The sequence below is a fragment of the Phacochoerus africanus genome, chromosome 1, assembly GCF_016906955.1.
Source record: "Phacochoerus africanus isolate WHEZ1 chromosome 1, ROS_Pafr_v1, whole genome shotgun sequence".
Classification (NCBI taxonomy): Eukaryota; Metazoa; Chordata; class Mammalia; order Artiodactyla; family Suidae; genus Phacochoerus; species Phacochoerus africanus.
Window position 1 is genome coordinate 163,638,087 of NC_062544.1, and position 23,141 is coordinate 163,661,227.

Sequence of the window (23,141 nt, forward strand, 5' to 3'; positions counted from 1 at the left end):
CATGCCACAGCAGTGACAACAGTACTGGATTCTTAAGCTGCTGAGCTACCAGGGAGCTCCTAGAAGTTTTTTTTTTCACTTGTTTATTGAGGTATTAAGATGCACAGAGTAAAGTGCATACAGTGCCCTGTTCTTAAATATGGCTTGATGATTTTTTTACATATGAATACATCCACATAAATATTATTTAGAACCAGATCCAGAATAATTCATGGCTTTTAAGAAAAGAACAGAGAATAGACTTGTGGTTGCCAAGGGGAAGGGAGCGGGATGGATTGGGAACTTGGGGTTAATAGATGCAGACTATTGCCTTTGGAATGGGTTAGCAATGAGATCCTGCTGTGTGGCACTGGGAACTATATCTAGTCACTTATGATGGAGCATGATAATGTGAGAAAAAATAAATCTGTACATGTATGTGTAACTGGTTCACCATGCTGTACAGTAGAAAATTGACAGAGTACTGTAAACCAGCTATAATGAAAAAAAAATCGTTATATTAAAAAAAAGAAGAGGGGTTCCCATCGTGGCTCAGTGGTTAATGAATCCGACTAAGAACCATGAGGTTGCGGGTCTGATCCCTGGCCTTGCTCAGTGGGTTAAGGATCCGGCGTTGCTGAGAGCTGTGGTGTAGTTTGCAGACGTGGCTCGGATTCCCGGTTGCTGTGGCCCTGGCGTAGGCCGGTGGGTACAGCTCCGATTACACCCCTAGCCTGGGAACCTTCATATGCCGCAGGAGCGGCCCAAGAAATGGCAAAAAAAAAAAAAAAAAAAAAAGAACAGCTTTATTGAGATATAATGCAGCTACCATAAAATTCACCTTTTAAAAGTGTACAGTTGAATAGTTTTTAGTATATTCACCAAATCATACAATAATCACCACCATCTAATTTTAAAACATTTTCTTCACTCCAAACAGCAATCCCTTGCTCATTAGCAGTCACTCTCCATTTCCCCCTTTCCTTACTCTGGCAACCATTGATCTATTTTTTATGTCTATAGATTTGCCTATTCTGGAAATTTCATAAAAATGGAATTATATGATTGTAGCCTTTCACTCCACAGACTTCTTCAGTGGCATAATATTTTCAAGGGTCACTCATGTTGTGGCATGTATTGTGTCATGTACTTCATTCTGTTTTGTGGATGAATAATATTCCGTTCTATGGATAACATCGCATTTCATTTATCCTTTTGTCAGCTGATAGACATTTGAGTTGTTTCCACTTTTGGGCTGTTTTAATAATGCTGTATGAACACTTGTATGCATGTTTTTGTATGAACATATGCTTTGAATTTTCTTAGGTACATACGCAGGAAAGGTTTTTTTGGTTACACTATTAACTATTTAACATTTTTATTCTTTTTCATTTTTTGGCCACAACTGCAGCATGTGGAAATTCCAAGGCCAGGGGTTGAACCCCAGCCATAGAGCCACAGCAGTGACAACACCAGATCCTTAATCCACTGAGCCACAAGGGAACTCCTTTTTTTTTTTTTTTAACATTTTAAAGAACTGCCAGACTGTTTTCCAAAGTGGCTGCACCATTTATTTTCTCATGATGTATGAAATTCCTGACTTCACATTCCTGCTAACACTTGTTACTGTCCATTTTGCTTGTTACAGCCATCCTAATGGTTGTAAAATTGTGTCTCATTCTTAGTTCCTATACATGGAATGTATTCCCTTTCTCTGCCCATCTTCACCTATTAAAAATCTATCTTTAAGAGTTCCCGTCGTGACTCAGTGGTTAAAGAATCCAACTAGGAACCATGAGATTGTGGGCTCATTCCCTGGCCTCGCTCAGTGGGTTAAGGATCTGGCCTGTGGTGTAGGTCACAGACTCGGCTCGGATCTGGCATTGCTATGGCTTTAGGGTAGGCCGGCGGCTACAGCTCGGATTGGACCCCTAACCTGGGAACCTCCATATGCCGTGGGGGGCAGCCCTAGAAAAGACCAAAAAAAAAAAAAAATCTATCTTTCAAATAGTACCTTCTCCAGAAAGCCTTTTTTTTTTTTTTTTTTTTGGCCACATCTGTGACATATGGAAGTTCCTGGGCCAGGGATTGAATCGATGCTGCATGCTGGATCCTTAACCCACTGCACTGGGCCAGGTATTGAACTCTACCACGGAAGAGATGACACTGGATCCTTAACCCCCGTTCACAATGGGAACTCCCCATAAAGTCTTTTCTTGATTAACCTAACTAGAATCAATTCTTTCTTTCTTTAAATTCTCTGAAACATTGCTTATATCTTTCCTGTGATATGATAATTTCCCTTTTGTTGCATTTCTTTCAGAATATCTGTTTTATTATTATCCTAAAAATTCCTTAATGGGAGGTATAATGTCTTGGTGATCTTTAAATCCATAGATTCTAGGAGTTCCCCATTGTGGCTCAGTAGAAGCAAATCTGACTGGTATCCATGAGGATGCAGGTTCGATCCTTGGTCTTGCTCAGTGGGTTAAGGATCCTGTGTTGCCACGAGCTGTGGTATAGGTCACAGACGCAGCTCGGATCCCTCGTTGCTGTGGCTCTGGCGTAGGCTAGTGGCTGCAGCTCTGATTCCACCCCTAGCCATATGCTGCAAGTGTAGCCCTAAAAAGACACACACACACACACACACACACACACACACACAAATCCATAGATTCTAAATCTGTAAAGAGAGATGTATAATGAAGCAAAATGATAAGGAGGCAGATAATGATATATATAGAAGTAAATGTTTGTGTTTTTTTTGATTGTGTATGTGTGTGATAGATTAAATTTTGGGGGTACCTGCCAAATATGCCCTTAGGAAATTTACCTAGTCCTAGGAATTGGGGCAATAATGAGGAAGGCCAGCTCATGATATACTACCATGCGATAGAAATGGGAATTATTTTCTTTTGGGTTTTACATTGTTAAATCCTTTTTATATTTACAGAATGATAATAAAGCAGTAGAACATTTCCCTTTAAATGCCTTCATATTTTCTCCACTGCATAGTCCAACAGTTTTTTCTGCCTAATGATCACTGTTCCCACGCTAAACACCATGGGTTGAGAAGTTGAGGATGAAGATGGCTGAGAGTAGAACTGTTCTCTAGATTTGTGTCAGTTTTCTTTTTCTTTTTTTCTTTTATGGCCACATCCATGGCATATGGAAGTTCCCAGGCTAGGGACTGACTGAATCTAAGCCACGGCTGTGGCAACACCAGATCCTTTTTACTCAGGGCCAGGGATCAAATCTACGCCTCCACAGTGACCTGAACTGCTGCAGTTGGATTCTTAACCCACTGGGCCACAGTGGTTAACTCCTATATCAGTTTTCTTATAATAGAAACTCCACAGCGGAGTTCCTGTTGTGGTGCAGCAGAAACGAATATGAATAGGAATCATGAGGTTGCAGGTTTGATCCCTGGTCTCGCTCGGTGGGTTAAGGATCTGGTGTTGCTGTGAGCTGTGGTGTAGGTCACAGACGCGGATCAGATCTGGTGTTGCTGTGGCTGTGGTGTAGGTTGGCAGCTACAGCTCCGATTAGACCCCTAGCCTGGGAATCTCCATATGCCGCGGGTGTGGCCTTAAAAGGACAAAAGCCAAAAAAAAAAGAAAAAAAGAAAAAAGAAACTCCACAGAAATGGAACTGTTTTATTCATTCAGATTACCTGATTAAAATTAGTATTGCTGTTGTAAGTTCCAAGTCACAACTCTTTAAAATTTTGGAGGGGGGCAGTGGAATTTATTGCTGTGGATATTTGTTTCTTGTATTTTTCCCCCAGTGTGTGTGTGTGTGTGTGTGTGTGTGTGTGTAAAATCTGATCTCTCAGGTTTGGCTCCTGATCCATTAACTCTCAGAAGCAATGTATTTGGAAAGATTTTAGAATCAAACTGAGTATTTATTGTGCTCACTTAGGCTGTATACTTACTCTCCCCTAATATATCAGATGAAGAAGTGGAATGAGTTCCCCTTTCTCCTTCAACCTAGGCTCTATCAAATCCTTTGTTGTTTCAGGAATAGTTTTAAAAATTGGCATTTATTAATTTTCAACAGAAATTTATAAGCGTGTTTTTGTAGTGCATTTAATTTTATGAAATGAGGTATACAAACTAAGAATTTTCTGTTTTCAGAGGAAGAAAAAGTGGCCTTTGTTAACTGGATAAACAAAGCCCTGGAGAATGACCCTGACTGTAAGCATCTCCTACCCATGAATCCCAATGATGGCAGTCTTTTCAAATCGCTTGCCGATGGCATCCTTCTTTGGTGAGTTGAGCATTGGCTTAAGGGAGTTGGGTTCTTACTGTCTCCATTGAAGAGCATTCAGTGGAAATTCAGTGAATCTATTGTATTTTGAAATTAGTTAACGTAGGTCGTATTTGTAAGCTATGTAGGTCTTAAAAATTTTACATTGTGTAGAAAATTAAGTACTATGTGTTTCCCAAAATTTTCACTTTTTTTTTTTTTTAACTTCTCAATAAGGGAATGTTGATTGTTGACTGGGACAGGAACCTGAGGAAATATAATAGAAACATGTATATCTCATTTGTGCTTAAATGAGATTAATATTTTATTTCAATCTTGTATCCTAGGCTCTTTGCAGTTAGTTTCTATTGCCAAATTGTGAATTCTCTAAGGGTATGTCTTTGTTGATGTACTAAAGTCCCAGGATACTTTGTTGTATAGAGCAGCTGTCTTTTTTTAAAGTCTTTAAAAATACAGAAAACTTTCAAAGAAGAAAATAACCATCATGGCTATCTTAATACCCATAATTGACATTCTGGCACATTTCCTCAGTCTTTTTGCTGTGTTTTTACTTAGATAAAAACTACACATGAGTATAGGATATTAGTTTTTAGGACATCACCTATACAATATACCTTGACCTCACCTACAGTTGTGGTCTCTTCCTCTGACCATCAGAAGAAATTCCTATTATGAATTGAATGGGCCTTTTCCTACTTTTGTTTTAAAATACAAAATCTATTCTAAAACACAGAAATAAAATTTATATTAGTTTCTTTTAAAATGTTGGGATTATTGAAATTTTAGACCAAGTCTCTGGCTCTTTATCTTTCTGAAACAACAGTAATTTTAACACTATTATACCACTTTATGAAGTTCGGCCTCTTGAGAATTTGTTTTATATTTCGGGTACTGAATGTTGATGATTATTAAATGAAATTAAAACAAGATACACATAAAATGCAAGACTCTTTTTAACAAGTTAGGAAATGCTGAGATTACTGTTGTAGCGAGTGATAGATTTGTCATAAATTAGGGAATATTTCTTAGATTTTGTTTGTTTGTTTGTTTATTTTTTTGGCCACCCCGTAGCATACAGAGTTCCTGGTCCAGGGATCAGATCCCAGCTGCTATTTTGACCTAAGCCGCAGCTGTGGCAACGCCAGATCCTTAGCCCGCTGTGCCAGGCTGGGGATCGAACCTGCATCCCAGTGCTCCCAAGATGCTGCTGATCCCATTGTGCCACAGTGGGAACTCTTCCATTTCTTAGATTTTTAAAAAATAAGTCACTGACTTGAATTACATTGTAAAGAAATGGAATAATACTTTTCAAAATTTAACTTTATTGTATACTTACAAAAATAAATGAAAAACATTTCTGGAAATCTTAAACTAAATTATTCTCATTTCCTCCTTAGCAAAATGATCAACTTATCTGAACCAGATACAATTGATGAAAGAGCCATTAATAAGAAAAAGCTCACCCCTTTCACTATTTCCGTAAGTATTTGTCCTTTGTTAGAAATCCTATTACCGTTAAGGATCATGGATCCCTTATTGACGGATCCTTTAGGCTCAGGCAGAACCTTTGATTTAACATAATTTTGGCTTCCTTTAAAAACTAAGTTTTCACTAAGTAAAAATTCAGCTGCATTTTTAATGAAGAAATTAAGATTCAGAGTCCTTTGTCTTAAGAAAATAGTTTTTTATCTTAATAGTATTTAGGTTATGTTATTTTAAATTCTTGAGTTATTTTTATTAATGAATATTTGCTCAATGCCAGTGTTCTTGTTGCTTGGCTGAAGTAAGAATACCACATAATTTTACCACTTCACAAACCTTTGGCTGTTCTTTTTGTACTAGGTTGTTCTGTAGTCAGCTTGTCCAGTCAGATCTTGTTAAAAGTCCAGGAATTTATAGTCACCACACTTTTCCCTTCAAGATCTCTGGATTAATAGGTGGCTATTGGTATTTACTGAGTACATACTAGGTACCAGTCACCGATCTAAATACACCACAGGAATTACTCCTTTGACTCCTCCCAGCACCCTTACAATAAGGTAGATGCTATGATTTTATAGATGAGAAACAAAGGCACTGAGAGGCTGCACAATGGCTGAGCCAGGTTATGACCCCATTAGTCTAGCTCCAGAGCCTATCATTTTCATCACCATGCTGTACTGCTACTCTCATGTGGTAGTGGTAACAGGCAACTAGTTACTGTGCTAGTCGCAGCTGTAGCTGACAATGCTAAGCTGTTTCCTTCATTTCTGTTGGCAAGTTATAATTTTTGATTTTGCTAAAGTTGTTAAGTCTCTTCTATAAGGAAGCTACAACCTTAGAGCAGTAGTACATGGTTAGTCTTGGACTAGCCACAGGAGACTGCATTTCCTGTTATCCTTGAAATGTGTAGAACTGGATGTTGCTTAACATAGCTTTCTTGTCCCCCATTTTCCAATAATGTTGCATATTCCTAGCAGAAACTACCATTCTTGAAGAAGCCTCTTTCTGATTGCAATTGCCACATGCTTATTTTCTTTCACATCTTGTGTCAGGATGCTTCTTTTAGTATCTATAATTGTAGAAAATATTCACATACATCTTATTTTTAGAATACATATGTCACACAGTTTTTGGTGGCCCTGAATCTGAAATGCAGCATGTCTTACTGTTGTATAAATTAATTGTATGGTTTTCCTTTTAATACTTGTATGCAGTGCATTAAAGAAGATAAAGAAAAAATGTTCTGTTAATGATCTGTTCTTACTTTGCAATAGCTGTAGTATGTATCTGAGAGGCTAAGTCTTTTATATTCTATTTTTAGTGATAGCATTCTTCCAATATGAGTTAAGGGGAATAGTCAAGGTCTCTAGGATGCTTGAGAAAGTGCCCTAATGTAGAAGGAGAAAAGACAGGCCTCTGGGAAGGGGCAAAGTGTTACTGTGGATATTAAAACTGTTTTGTTTATTCAGTAACTTTAGAGCTCTGGGAATAGATCTACTAGAAAGCCACAAGTTTCCCATGAAACATTATCCTGAAGAAGCCAAATTCATTTGTAAAAGAGTGTGATAACATAGTTTTTCACCTGGTAATGATAGGCTTATAAGGTCTCATGACGTATGAAAGGAAAAATAGAAAAGGATGAAAATGACATACAATAACTATGAAAGCAAGGGAAAGGGACAGATCAAGTAGTTAAAAGAAGGACCCATTTATGATCTTGGAGAGTTTGTACTCAATGTGCTACTGAGCTGCATTCTCTTGAGTATCATTTTTGAAAGAAAAAATAACTATACGAATAAGAGTCAGAAAAACAGATGGTAGTGATTTAAGGACCTAAAATTAAGGAAACTAACACAAGAGTGGGTATAGGAAATTGACTCAGTTCATTCTAACATGTTAAAAAAATCCAGTGCAATTAATATACTCACATACTTACAAGGTGTGTATGTATATACTTTACATGTACATATGTATGCACATGTATGACCTAAATTTCAACTACTGTTTAAATAGAGAAAACATAAATCTCATTTGGAATCTCACTTGGACATGTCGAATGGAGTAAAAGTGATGATGATGTAGAGTAAGGATGAAATCTGAATAACAAATAATGCCTTAGTCCTTACTGACTTATTAGGGCATAGCATAGCCCTCTGAAAAATCGTTAGCAAAAGTGAACTCATCTGGAATTGAAGCTTTAGTGGAAATGAAAATGTGCAGAGTGGTATGAATTAAAACTTGCAGTACCTCTTTGAGACTGTTAGAAAAGAATTCGATTGTTAATTATTCAAAACAGCAGGAACGTGAGAAGCTATCTAAAACAGCAGTGTACTTTTTCCTACCTGGTAAAGTGGACTAAATCTTAGGCACAGAGGATTCATTGATGCACGAAAAAGATGGGGGAAAATGGATAGTTTATTCAAAATACACTGCTGTGTTTGCTTGAGTCTTCTCTTAGTACCTCTGTAAGCTAAGATATCCTATTTTACAGGTTAGGACCCTGAAACACAAGGAGGAGCAACACATCTCATGTCTCACTCATTAGCGGTTCCACATTGTCCTTTTCTGGCCCCACCAACACAGGTCTTCAGGAACGAAGTTTGAGCACCGAGGACAATTGTCCATGTTAGGACTTGAAGAACAACCTCTTTATGGGGTTATCCTGTTTTTCTTGTTCTTTAGAATTGGCTGTATGCAGTAGTGGTCATCCTATTCTCTAATTACCGTAAGGCGATAACATATTTCCCAATTGGAAACTACCATTTACTTGAGAAAACACATTTAGCTCCTTATACTCAATTCGTTTTTAGCCAATTACTTTTTCCCCCCACCCCATCATTGCTGGTTTACAGTGTTCTGTCAATTTTCTACTGTACAGCAAGGTGACCCAGTCACACATACATATATACATTCTTTTTTTTTTGTCTTTTTTTGTCTTTTGCAGGCTGCACCCGCGGCATATGGAGGTTCCTAGGCTAGGGGTCCAATCAGAGCTACAGCTGCTGCCTACACCATAGCCACAGCAACGAAAGATCTGAGCCCTGCCTGCAGCCTACACCACAGCTCATGGCAATGCCGGATCCTTAACCTACTGAGTGAGGCCAGGGATCGAACCTGCCTAGTCGGATTTGTTCCTGCGCCACGACAGGAACTCCCCATATATACATTCTTTTTCTCATATTATCATGCTCCATCATTTAAGTGACTAGATATAATTCCCAGTACTATACAGCAGGATCTCATTGCTTATCCATTCCAAAGGCAATATTTTGCAGCTATTAACCCCAGATTCCTAGCCCATCCCTTTCCTTCCCCCTTGGCAACCACAAGTCTGTTCTCCAAGTCCATGAGTTCCTTTTCTGTGGAAAAGTTCATTTGTGCTTTATATTAGATTCCAGATATGTATATTATGTATATTAGATTCCAGATATGTGATGTCATATGGTATTTGTCTTTTTCTTTCTGACTTACTTCACTTAGTTTGAGAGTTTCTAGTTACATTCATGTTGCTGCAAATGGCATGATTTTGTTCTTTTTTATGGCTGAGTAGTATTCCATTGTGTATATATACCACATCTTCTTAATCCATTCATCTGTCGATGGGCACTTAGGTTGTTTCCATGTCTTGATTTAGGCAATTACTTGTAAGTCATTTCCTGTACTTGTAAAGCCAACAAGGATAAATTAGGATAAAATTAACATCAAAAACTGGTTCCCCATATATTGCCAGCACAACCTGTCAATAAGACAAAGCTGAGTTTTACTGTTTGCCAAAGTAAGAAAAAACACCACCTGAAACCCCCGGCAATGTCTTTGAGCTGAGGTTAGAATTTGAGATTTGGAATTGTGCTTTAAGGAGAGGTTTTCAATGTGGAAGAGAGAGTGAGGGAAGACTGGTTATTGGGTAAGGATCATGGTACAACAGTCTGCATTAGTAGAAATAGTAAGGGGAGGATTTCCAGGTGAGGGAGTCATTTAACTGTCTATCGATGTTTTCCACTGGAGAGTTGCTGCCTGCATTGAACAATTAAATACTTTGCCTTCTTCTCCTGGAAGAATAAGGTCATGGCACTGAAAACAGAGGAATAGCCCAAAGTCATGTTAAGGTAGGGTTCCCCTTGTCATTGTCCAGGCTGAGAGAAGCAGAGGAAGGTTTTGGTTCTTACTAGTTATTACAGTCAATTTTATGAAATTACATATTTCTTTAGGCCATAGTACCATGCTGTCAGTGCAAAAAAAAATGGGTCATTGCTAGATTAACACTATTACTGGAATAATTTTCAGTCCAGTTCTTTCCCCGGCTAATGTATTCTGGAGAATCACAACTGGATGAAACATCCCTTTATGCTCTTGGAAAAGAAGATAGAAAAATATTACTGGTCAAGACTAAATTGGCAGAGGGTGTCTCTTGAACATTATATTGATTTGATTTAAATTGCCTTAAAACTATCTGAAAATATGAAAAATTGTCTAAATATTTCATATTTATATTGTGTTTATAGTAGATTTAGGTTATAAATATTTTGAAAGCTTCTCTGGCTCTGCTTTCTTTTGGGAGAACTGCATTTAAATGAATATTGCTTAATACCATTACAAAAATGACTTCATTCCAAATGCTTACTTTAATTACCCTAGACTGAACCCTAAGAGATACAGCCATTTACTTGGAACCCAGCAAGATAAATTGCTTCAGCATACTGTAAGAGGAAGCCACTGAAGTAAATAATCTCTTTGCTTTGTAAACCTTTGGGTAGCTTCTGGCTAGTAAACATTAAAAATGTAAACTAACTGTGGGAGCAGGGGCCCTACCCAGACATGGACTGTAGAAATAAAAGGAGAACGCAATCTCTACCTTTTCCCCAAAGCAAATCAAATGCAGTTAACAATTCCTTTCGCTCCTAAAGTTACCTCTTCTTCTCTTTGGTGACTTAAAAGTCTGACTGTATTGATTTGATTATTGACTGTATTGATTATTTATCGTCATTAAACACCACAAAAACAAGGCCGAGTAGCAGACAGGCTACTATGTTTTTCCAAAAGCTGAAAGGATGACTGGGGACAAAAAATCCTTAGTATGTACTATGCATTTGTTATTTCCAGGGAAGAAATTTGAGGAAGGACTTTTTTTTTTTTTTTTCCGTCTTTTTGCCTTTTCTAGGGCTGCTCCCACGGCATGTGGAGATTCCCAGGCTGGGGATCTAATCGGAGCTGTAGCCACCGGCCTACGCCACAGCCACAGCAATGAGGGATCTGAGCCTCATCTGCAACCCAAACCACAGCTCATGGCAACGCCAGATCCTTAACCCACTGAGCAAGGGCAGGGATCGAACCCGCAACCTCATGGTTCCTAGTCGGATTTGTTAACCACTGTGCCACAATGGGAACTCCAGAGGAAGGACTTTTTAAATAACTAAAAGCTAACTTAACTCCACATTTTTCTAATTTGTTGTCTTTTCCAAGTTGCTGCCTTAGATTGTCCCAAACTGATTTTTTTCCTTCTTTGTTTTCTTTTTAGGGCCCCACCTGAGGCATATAGAGAGTCCCAGCCTAGGGGTCAAATCGAAGCTGTAGCTGCCAGCCTACACCCCCACAGCAGTGTGGAATCTGAGCCGCATGTGCAACCTACATCATAGCTCTCTGGAATACTGGATCCTTAACCCTCTGACCAAGGCCAGGGATCGAACCCAAATCCTCATGGATACTAGTCGGCTTTGTTAACCACTGAGCCACGACAGGAACTCCCTGCCCAGTTTCTCCACTGTTTAATTACTGTTTTCTTTTTCTCCCTTGCAAGTAATAAGCATTTCATAGGGGCACACTTGAAGGCTTTGCAATATCGTCCTGTTCCTTACCAGAATTTTTTCCCTAGATTTAGTATTCACTGATGAGTCTTTCCAAATCTAGTCTTTACCAGGATGGTTGCAAAATTATGTTTGTTTGTTTGTTTGTTTGTTTGTTTGTTTGTTTGTTTGTTTTAACTCCAGCAGTTCCTCCAAATTTACCAGTTATTTACTCATCATTCTGCTATAACCAAGAGTCTTCCTTTCTCTTTCTCTCTGTCTCTCTCTCTCGCTCTCTGTCACTGATATGGACTCAAGAATTACTACTTTTTCCAGTAGCTTAATTCATTACTGTGCTTGATTATTTGGGTGCTTAGATTATCTCAAATTTGGCCTTAGCACCTTTTAAGATGTCTGTTTTGTTTTGTTTTCTCCTTTCTTTTCATTGCTGTAAAATATACATAAATTTACCATTTTAACCGTTTTTTAAGTATATAGTTCTGTGGTATTAAATACATTCACATTGCTGTGGATTCATCAATACCATTCTTCTCCAGAAGTCTCATCCTCCCAAAGTGAAACTCTATATTCATTAAATAATAACTCCCCAATCTCTGCTCCCCTATCCTCTGGCTGTCACCATTCTACTTTTTATCCCTATGAATTTGACTACTATAGATGCCTCGAATAAGTGGAGTCTTATAATAATTCTTTTGTGACTGGCTTATTTCACTTAGCATAATGTCTTCAGAGTTAGCCATTCAGGTAACATATGTCAGAATTCCATTACTTTTTAAGGCTAAATAGTATTCTATGTCTATACCGTATTTTACTTATCTGTTCATCTGTGGATGAACACTTGGTTTGTTTCCGCCTTTTGGCTTTCGTGAATAATGCTGCTACAAACATGGGTGTATAAATATCTGTTTGAGTCCCAATTTGCTTTTTTTGAGTATATGCCCAGAAGTGGAATTGCTAAATTATATAGTAATTCTATGTTTAATTTTTTGAGAAATTGCTATACAGTTTTCCACAGAAACTGCATCATCATTTTGTATTCCCACTATCAGTGCACAAGGGTTCTAATTGATGTACATCCTCTCCAATGCTTGTTGTTTGGTTTTGTTTCATTTTTTTTTCTTTTTTATGGTTTTATTTTTTCCATTATAATTGATTTACAGTGTTCTGTCAATTTCTGATAGGCATCTCGATGGGTGTTCAGTGGTGTCTCATCAAGTGGTTTGATTGACATTCTCTAGTGATTAGTCATGTTCATCATCTTGTCACGTGCTTCCTGTCCATTTGTGTATCTTCTTTGGAGAAGCATTTATTCATGCCCTCTGCCCATATTTTATTCAGGTTGTTTGTTTTTTGGTTGTTGAGCTTTTGAAATACTTCACCTTCTTAATTAGAATTCATACTTTAACTAGGGGTGATTCAATAATGAACATATAAGTATATAACATGTCAAAGAAGGATAAGGAATAAAATAGAGAATAATAAGAGCCAGCAAAGGTTTTGGCAATACTTGCTATTTTGTGTAAGATAATCAGAGAAAAGCCATTAGTTTCATTTGAGCAATCTGAAAGGAACTGTGGGTATTTGAGGAAAGTGTGCTACAGGCAGAGGGAATAGCAAGTTCAAAGGCCCTGTATAGATTGAAGAGAGTGAGTGAGAGGATCTAGTGGGAATGACAGGGAGCACTTGAAGAGTTTTAAAGCCAGCATACATGTTTTACTAAGATCACCACCATCAGGGGACTGTGGAAGTTGGGTTGTAGAGAGTAAGTCTGAGGATGGATATTAGGAAGGAATCAAGAAACCTGAAGAAAGGCACTGACAGTTTCCAGAGGTATTTAGAAGGTGGAATTGACAGAAATTGGTCACAGGATATAGGAGGCAAAGAAAAAACCAGGATTCTGCTTAGGTTTCTGATTTAGGAAGAAAGAAGGCAAGAATGAAGACTGGCCTATGGAACCAAGACAGGAAATAAAGGAAAAGCCACTTTTAACAGGGGATTTAAAGGAAGACTAGGGAAGCATGGCCAGAAAGTTCCTTCAGTTTTGGACATGTTGAGTTTGAAGTATTTTTTGAACCATTCAGATGGACATAACCAAATAGGTATATAGATGTAGAGCTTAGAGTCGGGGCTGAGGGAAGTGTGGCCTAGAGATACGACTTTGAAAGGTGGCATATAGAGGTGATATAAGTAATACTTATGTTAAAAACAATCTGAAGTTTCACAATCCATTGTTTCTTATTGACCTCACAACATGTTGATAAGAGTTTAGAAAGTACTTTCTCATGCGTTATTTTCTTTGTGGCAATTCAGGAAAATTTAAACCTAGCCCTGAATTCAGCCTCTGCCATTGGTTGTACAGTGGTCAACATTGGTGCACAGGATCTGAAAGAAGGCAAACCTCACTTGGTCTTGGGACTTCTCTGGCAGATCATCAAAGTTGGTCTTTTTGCCGATATAGAGATTTCTAGGAATGAAGGTAAGGGCATCAAAAATATTTACCTTCCTTGGCATATTCTTTCTGTGGGGAGACTTTACATGTCATCATTTTCCTCTTAGCTCTGATTGCATTGCTAAAAGAAGGCGAGGATCTGGAAGAGCTGTTGAAGCTTTCTCCAGAGGAGTTACTGCTGCGATGGGTGAACTACCACCTGACCAATGCAGGATGGCGCACCATCAGCAACTTCAGCCAAGACATCAAGGTTCCTATTATAACGTTCAACTTTGGGACATAAAATAAGGATGCAGATTGTGAAAAACAAAAGGGGTTCAGACTTAAATGTGAATGGAAGTTTAATTCTCAAGAACATAGTGTAGAAAATGAAATTTTGAGTGTCTGTCTGACATGGATTCCCCCACATATGATCACAAAATCTTTTACTAAAAAAACTGGTTTCTTGGCTTTTAATAAGAAATTCTGTGAGAGGAGAGAGATGCTAGCATTAGCAAATTAAAACATTCTTTCCCATTTTATATGCCAGAGATTGAGTACATTTTAATGAGAATGTTCAGTCTGTTAATTTGGACTGAGAATTACATGTTTGCTAGACGAGAGGCCCTTAGGGGCTTGACCAGTTTATATCCTTAGCCCTGTTTTGCCAAAAACCAGCTAACAAGAAGTCAAATTATCTGAAGGCACAGGGAATCCATAGACAAAAGGAGGTCTTCAGGTATGCCTCTGAACCAAAGTAGCTTCTTAAAACACTTCCCTCCCAATTGGAAGAGCCTTGTCAAGGAAACTTGACCCTAATCTTAACTGATGCTGATGCTTAGGTGTGTAAACAAATGAAAGAGGTGAGGATTGGCATTCCAGGGATAGGAAGCAGTGTTGCTAGAAGCTCTGAGATGTGAAATAGGATTGATAGAAACTTTAAAGTGTGAAACGGTAGAAGGCATTCAGGAACCTGTAAATAATAAGTAAAGGTTACTAAGTTATCATTCCATTCTTTGAGATGAGGGCAGTGTCCAATTTGTGTACTTTTCCCCTAAATCCAATGATGATTTTATTCATTTTTAAAATTCAGTTTTGTTTCTTTCCTTAAAGGATTCAAGAGCCTATTTTCATCTGCTTAATCAGATTGCACCTAAAGGTGACCGGGATGATGGACCTGCCACTGCCATTGATCTTTCAGGATTTAATGTGAGTATAGGTTTCAGTTAAATTTTTAAAAAATGTTGGTTAAATAGGGAGTTCCCGTCGTGGCTCAGTGGTTAATGAATCTGACTAGGAACCATGAAGTTACAGGTTCAATCCCTGGCCTTGCTCAGTGGGTTGGGGATCTGGCATTGTCGTGAGCCGTGGTGTGGGTCACACATGTGGCCTGGATCCTGCGTTGCTATGGCTGTGGTGTAGGCTGGCAGCTGCAGCTCCGATTAGACTCCCAGCCTTGGAATCTCCATATGCCATGGGTGCGGCCCTAGGAAAGACAAAAAGACAAAAAAAAAAAAATTAGTGTATATAACATAAAGTTGGGAGTTCCCATTGTGGCTCAGGGGTAACAAACCTGACTGGTATATATGAGATGCAGGTTCAATCCCTGGTCTTGCTCAGTGGGTTAAGGATCTGGTGTTACCATAAGTCGTGGTATAGGTCACAGATGCTGCTCGGATCTGGCATTGCTGTGGCATAGGCCTCTAGCTGCAGCTCCAATTTGATGCCTAACCTGGGAACTTCTATATGCTGCATGTACAGTCCTAAAAAAAAAGCATAAAGTTGACCATTTTAACCATTTTTAAGTGTACAGCTCAGAGGCATTAAATACATTTGCATTCTGTACCACCATTACCACTATTCCTCTCTAGAATTTTTCCTCATTGTATAGTAAAGTCTGTACCCATTAAATGATAACTCCACATTCCCCTCTCTCCCAAGCTCCTGGTAACCACTGTTCTACTTTGTACCTCTATGAGTTTGACTAATGAGTACGGTCATATTCAGAGTAGAGTTCTCTACAGGCAACATTTCCTGGTGGAGCTCTCAGCCCTTCATTAAAGCTTGGCTCTTTGCTTTTCAAGAGGTTTTTTTTTTTTTTTTTTTTTTTTCATGCTCTAGGCCCCAAATTTCCGTGCTAAGCCATTTGGCTGTCATGACTGAAAAAAGCGAATTGCAGAATTCTGACCCTGAGTATGTGTGGAATGAAACCTATACTCATACTTCTGGTGCAACATCCCTGGAACCCACCAGGGGGCTTTGGTGGCTGTCGCTGTCCAAGCGAAGGGAGCAACAAGCTGTTAGATTTCCAAACATTGATGATCAGTTCTTCCAACTTTTATTTGGTGACACACAAAAGATGACAGTTCCTAGTAGTTATGTTGTAGGAAGGACCTATACAAAAATCCTGACCTATCTAACACTTTTCCTAGGAAGCCCATTCTTTTAGCCTAAGTTGTAAATATCAGGGAAGGTTCTATCTCATCATTAAAATCTGATCAGGGAGTTCCCTTTGTGGCTCAGTGGTTAACTAACCCAACTAGCATCTATGAGGATGCGGATTTGATCCCTGGCCTTGCTCAGTGGGTTAAGGATCTAGCGTTGCCATGAGCTGTAGTATGGGTCGCAGATTCGGCTTGGATCCCGCATTGCTGTGCCTCTGGTGTAGGCTGGCAGCTGTAGCTCTGATTAGACCCCTAGCCTGGGAACCTCCATGTGCCATGAGCATGGCCCTAAAAACCAAAGGGAAAAAAAAATCTGATCAGAACATAGTTTGTATGAAAGTCTATTAACCACTGAAAGTGCACTATCCATAAGTTTTACAGGCAACTTGACTCATCACCAATTAATTATATTTCATGTTATTATGGTAAAACCTAAAAAATTAGTATTGCAAAATTATGCAAAATTTCCAAATTAGCTTGAGTCCAAAAATTAGGAACTTAAACTTATGGAAAATTTCAAACTTATTCAAAAGTGAACAGACTTAGTATACGGAACTATCATGTGTTCATCCTGCAGGTTCAACAGCTATCAACTCATGGTCAACCTTTCTTCTTCATTTATCACCGACCTATTTGCTTCTTCTTCCATAGTATTTTGAAACAAGTCCTAGACATCGTATCACTTCATCAATAAGTATTTCAATATGTATTTCTCAAAGACACTTTAAAAATATGATCATAATAACTTATCATACCTAAAACATTAACAATAGTCTGTAATATCATCAAAATAACCAATGTTGACATTTCTAGTTGCCTTACAAATGTCAGATTCTCTTTTTTTTTTTATAATTTATTTGAATTAAGATCTAAATAAGGTCCACACATTGTGATTTGTTCATACCTACCTGAGGAAGCTTTTTATTGCTGTTTAATAGCCTTGAACCTGTCGCTTTCTCTGATTTATTTTACATTTTATTTATAACTGTGGTGCATAGAATTAGATAAATCATGATCTTTGGTCATGATATACTCTCCCCATGGGTCCATGCCTGTCCCTCGTTTTTTATTTTTGTTTGGCAGCTGTTTGTATTGAAAGTATAACAAGCTCATATGAACCCTCAATTGCACAAGAAAGCTAAGACTTAGACATCAGTTTATGATTAGCTGTTGGTTCTTCTTTACCCCATCTCTTTGCCTCACCTTAATGTGGTGGTCACCATCTTGAATCTTATGTCCATTGTTCTTTTGCTTTTCTTTTGGTATAGTTTTCCTTCAATCAGATGTAGTTCTTGCAAACTTAAATTTTTAATTTTACTTTTAAACGTCATATAAAGTTTATCATACTGCATTTCAATTCCAAGTACGTATTTGGAACGCAATTATATTACTAGGAGTCACTCATATTGTTATATGTCATGTGTGACTATAACACAGTTTCACAGGTTTCATCTACTCTCTTGTGGAGAAGTATTTCATTTGTTTCGAGGGCTTTGCAGTTGTGACCCTTCTGAGCTCTTCTTTCTGATTTTAATATTTTTTTTATGTGTATCCCACCTTGTTTTTCATTGATAAAAGAGTCTACTGGAAATATCAGAGTAGAAGATACTCTAATGCATGGCCTTGAATTCAGCTAGTAGGGACTCACTGATACAACATTTGAAAATTTTGTTTGAGGAGTTCCCGTCGTGGCTCAGCAGAAACAAATCTGACTACTATCCATGAGGACACAGGTTCGATCCCTGGCCTTGGTCAGTGGGTTAAGGATCCAGCGTTGCCATGAGCTGTGGTGTAGGTTGCAGACACGACTCATGTCTGGCGTTGCTGTGGCTGTGGCATAGGCTGGTGGCTACAGCTCTGATTCAACTCCTAGCGTGGGAACTTCCATATGCTGTGAGTGTGGCCCTAAAAAGACCAAAAAAAAATAAAATAAAATAAAATTGAATTTTGTTTGAGTATTTCAGTAAAGAGGGTGAAATATTCCTCTGACCCTGGCAAGAAGACTCAGAGACTTGTTCTTACCGATTTAAAAGAAATGGGGGCAGGGGTGTTAATTTGGAATTCCTGAACATTCTGACCCTATTTTGAACCATTATTTGATATATTTCCAGAACAGTAATTGCTTATAAATATGTTTATCAATAAAAAATTATGCCATTTGAAAGTTTAATCTTGACCATCTTTGTTTTATTTCATTGTCTAGGAGCAAAATGACTTGAAGCGTGCTGAATTCATGCTTCGAGAAGCAGACAAGCTGGGCTGCAGACAGTTTGTAACGCCGGCAGATGTGGTTTCAGGCAATCCTAAACTAAATTTAGCTTTTGTGGCTAACTTGTTTAACACATACCCAAGCCTACACAAGCCTGATAATAACAACATCGATATCAATTTATTGGAAGGTATGCTTTTTCTGTCTTTAACTGATAAACTGGGAGGTAATAACCTACTTCACTGTCGGCGGTAGGGGGTGGTGGTGGGAGATGCAGTTTACTCTGTGTAGGCATGTGCATCAATTACAAAGTCCATATTTAAACAAAGCCATTTTGGGTTTTGATTAAAAGAGAATGCTGAAGTAAATCTTACTTGTCTGTCATTTCTCCATAAGAGTTTAGTGGAAACTATCATACATTTAAAATATTCTCTTAAATGACCACATAATTCTACCGCCAATATGGACAATGAATGATATCTGTTGGAAAAAAATAATTATTTGTATCTTGTTTTCTCTTTTGAAAGTTACAGTTTGACTCCAGCATTGTTCTCTTTTTAATGTTTTTAGTGTACATGAAAAAATTTACAATACTCATTACTTGTATTGTGTGTGGACTATTGTTATCTGTCTCAAAATTTATAATACTTTCCTATTTTGCTTCATGAAATGCAGATTTGACCCCTCCTAATGTAGGTACTGTATTTAGTACTTTTCTATACTCTATATTCATTCTGAATGTTCTTTTTATTAGTACCATTTTTTCTTTCTCTCTGGGTTGATACTTATTTTTTTGCATTGTTCATGTTGTGTTTTTTCTTTCTGTCTTAATATGCCTAAAGAATTAATGACGACAAGCAAGAACACAAGTGAAACTTAATTAGAATAGCAGAGCAAGACCTGAATATCTAAACGCTCTGCCTAATTTGCCATCTATATTGATGGGATAGCATAGTTGTAAGCATATTGGAAATCAATTTTGACAGTTGGATTTCATGATTTGATGTAAAGCCTCTGCTGTGAATAAACAAACTTAATCTTTTATCTCAAGTCATCTTTGAAAGGATCTATGTAGGTTCCAGAACATAGATCATTTTGTACTACTTAGCTGTGTTACATTTACTAAATGTCATTGAAGCTTACAATATATGAATCATCATAGTGACAAAAACACTCTCAATGTCTGGTTTTTCTCCTTATCTGTTTAAGCCTCTTTCCTTCTCTTCTCCCATCCTCATACTCACTCAAATGCCTATAAAAACCCACATTAGCATCAGAACTAAAAGTAAAAACAGTGGCAGTAGTGGTGGCAGTTGTTCGAGGTAGGGGCCACTCCTAAAACAGTCTGGGTAAGTTGCTCTAGTTTGGAGAAGCTGGTCCTCAGGTGGGAATTCTTCTTGGTGGAGAGCACTGGATGCTGCAGTGGTCATTCTCACACATCGCCCACCTTGCTCCCCAGTAAGACAGAAAGAGAGATCAGCTTCATCATCTTTTTCTGCCACAACCAGAGTTCCAAAGTTCTGGTCATGTTATGATTGCAGTTTTGTGATTAATGAAGAAAGTTTCAGATTTAACAGATATGTCCTTTGAGGAATATGATAAATTTAATTCACTCCTTCTGGGGTCCATTAAATTAAAAACTGTATTCTCTATATGGTGATTGAGTGGTAAGACCGATTTTAAATTGTTGATTTTTCAGCAGAGAAATTTAGGGTGAGGGGTTGGAACTTTTAAAAAAATCAAAAAGGTAGACTTAAGTTTTTATCAGTCTGGAAAATTTCAAAATTCCTCTGTGTCTTACAGTAGAAGGCTTTGTTTAGAGTGGCATATTAAAAATGATCTGCTTTTTATAGTCACTGAATTCTTGCTAGATATCTTTTCCAACTTGCTCGCTCTCCTATTTGTCACGTTTGAATTCTTTTGCTAGTGTTCAGCATGCTTTTGGAATTTTTCAGTGTGAATAGGATTGCTAAATATTTCCGTTAGTATTTACTTTATTTATATAAAAAGATACTGAGGGAAATATTTATCAATCAACTTTATTTAGAACATATGTATGTCCTGATACAGCTGCCAAAAATGAATTTGACTTTGACTGTCACTGAAGTTTTTTCCTCTGTACATTTGTTTTTGTAGAACCTTATGAAATTTGAAGCTTGACCTTATCATGTCCCATATCATATTCATACATTAGTATATCCTCACTGGCAAAGAATTTTATCCATATGGAATGAAAGAAAATTAAAAGCCCTATTAAATATTAAATCTTCACATTAAATTGAGCCAATTATGTGGCTAAGTAGAGAGAGAGACCATTTCAGAATTCATTTGTGGTGACAGAAAATACATAGGCCATGGAATTAGACTTTTTCCAAATCATGGTACCACCATTTAATAGCTAAGTGACCTTTGAGAGCCTTGGTTTTCTCATATATAAAATAGGATTAATAACACTTGTTTTGAAGAGTTACAGAGCAAGTTAAAATTACCTTTCATGAATGAATGGGTTAGTATACAGTATATGCTCAATAAAGGTCAGGTCAGGAAGAGGAAAACAATACATCACTTAGTGAGTGTACAATATATGGTATTAGTTCCTTTGTTTCCTCTTAATAGCCTACCTTTAACATATTGTTATTTTTTTTTCCTGAAACTTTTATCGATTGCAGTGTCAATTGGACCCTGAAAATAAAAGAATGTAAAAAAGTTCTTCTCTCTTTTATATCAGCTATTAAAATTTTACATCTAAGATTGCTTTAGTTGTCTGAAATCCAAACAGCGTTTCCAACCTGGAATACATATGTTTTCATAATGCTTTACTATAGCTCTTGCACAAATGCATAGTGCTTTTGGCTTTGAGTATTTATTTATCAAGATGACTTGAAACGGTGTTAGATAAATAAATGCTCACTTATAAAATCTATTTTACTTTCCACCTATTAAAAACTAAAATAATGATATAATTAGTTTAGAACAGTAGGAAGAAATATGAAACACTGAAGTTTACAATAGTTTCAAAACTCTTTAAAATATGAGTTTAGTGTCTTTTATAATATTTATGTATCATCAGGTTCAGCAGAAATTGGATATTATTTTAAGTAAAAATTAATCTGTTGTTACACTATCAATGTTTGTAATTTTAAAACATAATTTGGATTTTCCTAGGTGGAAATAATGTAAAAATTCTCTAATTTCTAGAAAAAAATTTATATATATAACAAAATAACAATGTAATAAAGAAGCAACTAAAAGGTAAACCCAATACATGCATCAAGCTATCGATCATGGCATGGTTATATTTAAGGCATTTCTATGAGAGTTCAGATATTTAATTTGTACCTATTTAATAATTCCTAAAATAAGACAAGTATGGGTTCTAGGTTCTAGGAGTATTTAGTTTAACTTGGTTCTTAAGGTTCTCATATCAGTTAATATAGCAGATACAATAGATTGATCATGTATCTTTTACGGATACCAGAGGGAAGAAAATTTAAGCAAGAAATTATATGGTTATATAATTAAATAATTAATTATAGAAATTATATGGCTATAATTAATTAATTAATTATAGAAATTATATGCCTATATAATTAAATTATATGGCTATAATTAAAGCAGATTCTGGGAAAGCCTTTGGCTGATGGCACTGAAAACATGTAAAAATACAGTGGGCAGATTATTTCCTGAGCAGTTGGCACAAAAACCAGAATCTTGGATTTTACAAGATTTGGGTTTCTGTTCTGGGTGTGCAGGTTACACTGTCTGTGGCACTCAGTCTGCAGATGACTGCAGGGATGGCTCCATAGGAATGGGCCCCCGGGGCTCAGATGGTTAAATGTGCCCAGTTGTCCTGGGGATCCCACATAAGCTAAAGTCCAGATGGTGACCTGGATTTGACTTTGGCTTAGAAGTGATGAGAGGCGTAAATGTTTCCATTTTTCAAGAGTCTGGTGATGAGACGTAGGCAAGGCCATTCCATTGTCCCCTACCTTTGCTGAGAAACACACAGTAATGTTAGAGATAGTCGCTTAGGAGTATCTGCAGTCCAGGGGATGACCAGAAGGCAGATGTGGCAAAGAGAACCCCCATCTCTCTTTGCCCACTTTGTGGCCACCATAGCCACCATTTTCCTTATAGCTGTGCTAAACCCTGCCAGGAAGGGAATGCTCAGGAAGGGTAGTTAATCCTAGGTTAAATAATAGTGCCTGCAAGAGTTTTATCTTGAGGCTATCTTTGAGGTCTAGTCACATACTATGATGAAATGGGTCTTTCTCTTAGCACCCTGGGTGGGGGCTGTGTCCCTTATGTATTTTCAGTAGCAACAACACAACATAATTTAGGAGGCCTGTTAAATAGTTACATTCCCTCATTGCTTGTTTTTATACTACCTGTAATCCTCTCTCTTCTTCATCGTCACTGTTTGAGGTAATTAAAACATAGGTTTGGGGAGTTCACATCTTGGCTCAGCAGAAATAAATCTGACTAGTATCCATGAGGACACAGGTTCGATCCCTGGCCTTGCTCAGCAG

General features: G+C 37.6%; 1 protein-coding gene across 1 annotated transcript in view; it reads left to right on the plus strand.

Moving 5' to 3' along the window:
* Window positions 1-23,141, plus strand: part of PLS1 (plastin 1) — a 139,641-nt gene that overhangs the window by 95,542 nt on the left and 20,958 nt on the right. Inside the window, exons 6-11 of the mRNA XM_047783951.1 lie at window positions 4,116-4,248; window positions 5,646-5,727; window positions 13,842-14,007; window positions 14,088-14,230; window positions 15,073-15,168; window positions 18,607-18,802. Coding sequence (XP_047639907.1) covers window positions 4,116-4,248; window positions 5,646-5,727; window positions 13,842-14,007; window positions 14,088-14,230; window positions 15,073-15,168; window positions 18,607-18,802 — 816 coding nt within the window. The remainder of the gene's footprint in view (window positions 1-4,115; window positions 4,249-5,645; window positions 5,728-13,841; window positions 14,008-14,087; window positions 14,231-15,072; window positions 15,169-18,606; window positions 18,803-23,141) is intronic.